The following is a 5,534-nucleotide window of genomic DNA, read 5'->3' as shown; positions in this document are numbered from 1 at the left end:
AAGAACCGCAACAAGCCTTCACAAAATTATTGTAAAATCCCCAGGCAAAACTAACCAACCAGTTCCTGTTGATCAGGGTTTCTGCATATTACAAAAATCCCCAGGTTTTTACTTTGGTGCCTCTGGATCAACATCAACCAGGCAAAACTGTTGGCGTCGCTGAGGTCACTGAATATTCTTGTCTTTTTGTTTGTGAACCAATGGCAGACCTGTTTACTGCTTACTTGCATGACCTTATGATTTTATCAAATATTCAGAGCACAATAAAAGAGCTAAACAGGCAACAGGCAAATTTAAGGAGGGAATATAATGAAAATAATCTGCACCTTTCAAAGAAGCCTTTTATCAGCCAGAACTTCAGAAACAAGGAAACGGGATGGTGGAAGAAAAAACTAAGGCCGTAAAACATAAAGATGGAGTTTGTAGCAATTATTGAATTGATTAATAAATGAGAAAGAAAAAAAAGAGGTCTGACTCTTTTTTCTGGCTCAATCAAACAACTTCCGTGGACCAGGTCTCTGAAAACCTTTAGAATCCAAAGAGCAATTTTTACCCTCTGTTCAGCTAAATAAAATCCTTTTAGAGCCACAAATGAAACACATGACTTTGTTTAAAAAATAAAATAAATAATAATAATAATAATAATAATAATAATAACAATAATAACAATAATAATAACTAATAACTTGTAATTTTTAAATAAATACATACAATGTGAAATGGGACGCCGCTGAATTTACACATTTCCTGCTCAAGAAAATCCGGTGTGAGGCAGTGCAGTGTTGTTCCTCACCTCTGGTGGCGCTGTGTCACACATAGTGAATGAAGCAGTTGGAGCATTCTCAATGCTGGCTCTCATATACTCGCTGGCCACTTTATTAGGTACACCTGTCCAACTGCTCATTAACGCAAATATTGAATCAGCCAATCACATGGCAGCAACTCAATGCATGTAGGCATGTTAAAATGGCCAAGACAATTTGCTGCAGTTCAAACCGAGCATCAGAATGGGGAAGAAAGGTGATTCAAGTGACTTTGAACTTGGTATGGTTGTTGGTGCCAGACGGGATGGACTACAGGGATTTTTCACACACAACCATTTCAAGGGTTTACAGAGAATGATCCGAAAAAGAGAAAATACCCAGTGAGCGGCAGTTCTGTGGGCGCAAATGTCTTGCTGATGCCAGAGGTCAGAGGAGAATGACCAGACTGGTTCGAGCTGATAGAATGGCAACATTAACTCAGATAACCACTCGTTACCACCGAGGTATGCAGGAGAGCATCTCTGAATGCACATCAAACATGTGAGAAAATAGAGGTATGACTATGTTTGCAGAAACTCCATAGGATATGTCAATGCACATATTTGAGAAAAAGATATGTAAAATGGCATATAAATAACGTATTACACAAAATTATTGTTTCATTTTTGTTCTCCAAAAACCTCTTCACCTCCAAAGTGCTTGGTAAGAACTTTATCTAAAACAGTGGCTCCGCAGTGCTAAACGTGTTCAAGAGCCACATCGACCCTTCAGAATTTTACTGTAAAATCTCCAGGGGAAAATAACCAACAGGGTTTCTGCATATTACAAAAATCCCCAGGTTTTTACTTTGGTGCCTCTGGATCAACAACATCAACCAGTCAAAACTGTTGGCGTCACTGAGGTCAACGAATATTCCTGTTGTTTTGGTTCACCTTGTGTGCTTTGTTATTTGAACCAATGGCAGACCTGTTTGCTTGCATGACCTTCTGATTTTATCAAATATTCAGAGCGCAAGCAGAGAGCTAAAACCAACATGCTAATTTAGGGGTTGAGGAGGATATAATGAAAACTAACTACACCTTCCAAAGAAGTCTTTTATCAGCCAGCGCTTCAGAAACAGTGAAACACATGGGAGATGGAAAAACTACAGTAGAATCTAGCCATTTTTCTACACAAAATAAATAGATTTCATAATAAAAAAAATGAGGACTGAGTCGTTTTTGGCTAAATCAAACAGCCTCTAGACGAGGGCTCCGAAACCTTTTTACCTGCAGCAGTTTTCACTTTGTGTTCAACTAAATAAAACAAAGTTAGAGCTACAAATGTAACACGTGACTTTGTTGAAAAACAGTAACCTAACATTTTAATCAAGTAACAACTTTTAGTTGTTAAAAATGAATCAAATACGACTTAAAATAAATTTTACTTTGTAATGTGACGCCATGAAATTGGGTCTCTGTCTCTTTAAGAACTGCTCTTTCTAAAACTCAGCCTGAAGGAAGTCATCACAACATTCCTACTCTATTAACCCTTTAACAACATTTTTACCAGCGTTTCAGTGAGAAGTAGCTCATATGAAGAGCTCAGCAGGTGTGCGGTTCCACCAGGTGTTTGCTAATTGCTGCTGGCTAGTCTGAAGGAGCTGAGTGGGGCAGATGAAGAGGAGGGCTGGTCTGTGAGGCAGAAGCTTGGAAACTGCGGCTCAGAGGAGATGAAGGCAGAGCTAGGTTCATATATGTGTTTTGCACAGCTCAGTGGTTGCCATGGGAGACTAATGGATTTCTCAAACATGCATGAAGGAATGAAGGCAACACTCCAGGTATGCTTCTGATGAGGGAATAACATTATGACATGATGTAAGGCTTAAAAAAGTTGAGTTTGTACTGCCCCCTTAACAAAGAACATATTTTGATTATAGTGAATCTCATTATAAGCAGTTCCTAAAATATTAAAGTGTTTATTCTTGTTCTAGTGAGTTTTGTGTCTCATCATGAAGAGAATGTTTTCTCGTTTAAACAAGATACTGCTCCTGAATTTATTTCTAAGCTGTGGAAGTTGTACACTTTCATAAGTTCCTGGTTTTTGAAAGAAAGAAAAAGAGTTCCTGGAGAAACCGAGATGTGCCCATGGAGAGCAGACTAGCAGCAGAGAGAAAACCCTCACTGAAATATGAACAGAACAGAAGAACTGCACCACTGTGCATGACAAAGTGAGATAAGATTATTATTCATGTTTTATTTCAATAACAGAGAATACAGGCAACAAAAAACTAAGCAAATGCTTTTGGATACACACACACACACACACACACACACACACACACACACACACATTTTTAGTATGGATCCTATGCAATGTTTTGTGAGAACAAAGATCACCAAATAACTAAGAAACGTTCTACAGAGTGCATTGGTTAGAAAGCATACGTCTCTGCTGAATTAATCGAAAATGTTGTTTAGAACATTTAGCAATTGTGGATAATTACTTTATCTTCTAATTCACTTAAAACTGATATACCTTTTTTTCAAAGAAATATTTACGAAGAAGCACAGAATGGATTTCACTCTTTAGAACAGATGAAATTAAACTTCTCAGCATCATTTCTTTTGGACCACTGATGGTTCCTTTTCGTCTCCATGGCTCCAGACATGTCACAGTCATCCATCGGTTGACCTTTGGCCCAGTTCTCATAGCTGACCATCTCATCACTGACCCAGAACCAGAAATCCAGAGTCCAGGCGTAGCTCAGTCCAATCCAGACATAATCAGTCGATGCAAACTGGGCTTCCTGCTGGACTAATCTCTGATCCTCCATGTTGGTGATGGTGACCAGGTCATGGTGATGATCTCTGCAGTAGTACAAGGCATCCTCCCAGGTTTTATTTTCTTTAATCAGGATCAATTCATCTGTATAAGGAAGCAATGAGGACAATGAAAGTATTTGTATAAGCAGCCATGTCACTTCAGGTGAAAAATACTTTTAGGGACCTGGAATGTTTTTTTTTACTCTTAATTAATCAGAATTAATTTATCTAAAATTAAGAATAAGAAATCATCCCAAAAATATTTTTGATTAAAGCTGCTACTGAGAACTTAAATTGGCGGACACCATGTTCCCTTTAAAGAATTGGAAAACTCACCATCATAACAGATGAAGGGTTTTCTTTCAGCACAGTTCTCATTCCTCCATCTGCCTCCATCATCAAACACAGTCATGGCACATTGACCATTGATGTATTGCTGATTGTTAAACTGTAGATTCCAGTGTCTGAAGGAGAAACTGCTTCCATCTGACCACCTCCAGGTGTCTCTGAACAGACCAATATATAATTGTGGAGGGTCTGCAGAGTTCATCAATTTCTCCACTTCTTCATCCTCTATCTGCTTCGTTCCACTGATCAGGTCTGTGTGTTTCTCTCTGCAGTAACTCTGAGCTTCCTGCCAGGACTTCTCCTCTTTAATCAAGTGGTATTTCTTGGATGTGTCACTTTCTGTGAAGTAAACACAGTTGGTTCATTTGACATGACCAAAAAGAACCAATTATCAAACCCTGAAAAATCCAAAGCAACCAAAGATCCTGACAAGCAACTTATTTTCAAACAAAAAATAAATAAAATGTTTGTTTTTCCCTTTTCTTCTCTAAAGCTAAGAAGTTGTTTATCTCAAGTTCTGTTTATTAATACAAGTTTTGATTTAATGTGAAATATATAAATATGTATGTGTGCATTTGTGTGTGAATAAAATCTCAATGAAGCACTTTGAGCTTACCACTATAACAAAGGAAATGTAAACCTTGACTACAATCAATAGATATCCATCTCCATCTGAGGCCTTTAAACAAATGTCCACAGTTCTTTCTATCCTTTGGTTCTCCTGATATCCAGTTTGTCTCACTTTCATTGAACTCCACTCCAGGCAGAGACCAGTACCATGTTCTGGTACCATGTGTTTGATTATACAGACCAATCCAAGCTTCCTTCATTTCTCCAGCTGAGATGTTGATGAGTCTCTTCATGTCCTTCATGTTAGTCACTGTGACCAGGTCAGTGTGTTTCTCTCTGCAGTACTGCTGAGCTTCAGTCCAGGTCTTATTCTCATTAATGTAGAGAAACTGATAGAGCTGACAGTCCATGAAACAACACTGAGCTGTAATTTGCAATTAAATATGATTAGAGCTGTTTTCATTAACATTTAATTGTAGTCTAGTTGTGTTTCAGATCAACTTACCCATCAGGAAGAGCAGAATCAGACTCCACTGCATCTTTGCTGTCAGATGAATTATTTTCCTCCAGCAGTTTGTCTCTGTTGGATGAAGAACATTTAAACAGTGAAAAGCTGCAGCTCTCCCTCCACTGGACAGAGAAACAATGAGAGCAGAGTGACCAAGATAGACAGAATAAAAAGTTTGTATCTCCACTTTCCAATATTTTTTGTGAAATGAGATGTATCTAATCTATTTCGTTCACCTTATAGTCTATGTCAAACTAAAATAGGTACAATTTAATTCTACAGCTTTTTCTACAATTAGTATTGGGAACAAAATTTAATTTGAAATCAAACAAAATAAGTTAAAACTAAGCAAAGAGCGTAAATAAACTTACATCTGGTTCTGTTTGTTTAATGTCTTCAAACAGGAAGTCTCCTCTGAATGTCCTGTTGAAAACTGTCCACAGAGGAAGTCTGCAATGGGAATTTTATATCATTTTGCTGTCAATATTTAAATACTGCAAACGTAGGATAGGGGGTGGTGCTCTTCAAAATGCCAAACTT

The 5,534-nt window shown here is 37.8% G+C and overlaps 1 protein-coding gene across 1 annotated transcript; it reads right to left on the bottom strand.

Annotated features, from left to right (window-relative positions):
- Positions 1-3,088: 3,088 nt before the first annotated feature.
- On the bottom strand, positions 3,089-5,137 carry LOC106963854 (C-type mannose receptor 2-like). The gene is made up of 4 exons (XM_015058998.1): positions 4,992-5,137; positions 4,533-4,910; positions 3,905-4,255; positions 3,089-3,671 (listed from the first exon to the last, which is right to left on the bottom strand). The coding sequence occupies exons 1-4, from the start codon at positions 5,023-5,025 to the stop codon at positions 3,325-3,327; spliced, it is 1,110 nt and encodes a 369-aa protein (XP_014914484.1). The 5' UTR covers positions 5,026-5,137; the 3' UTR covers positions 3,089-3,324.
- Positions 5,138-5,534: the final 397 nt, after the last annotated feature.

This window comes from Poecilia latipinna, unplaced genomic scaffold, assembly GCF_001443285.1.
Source record: "Poecilia latipinna isolate Pla-1442-1.1 unplaced genomic scaffold, P_latipinna-1.0 Scaffold1590, whole genome shotgun sequence".
NCBI classification, from domain to species: Eukaryota; Metazoa; Chordata; class Actinopteri; order Cyprinodontiformes; family Poeciliidae; genus Poecilia; species Poecilia latipinna.
The sequence above is the reverse complement of the archived record's forward strand: the minus strand, read 5'-3'. Positions and strand labels throughout refer to the sequence as shown.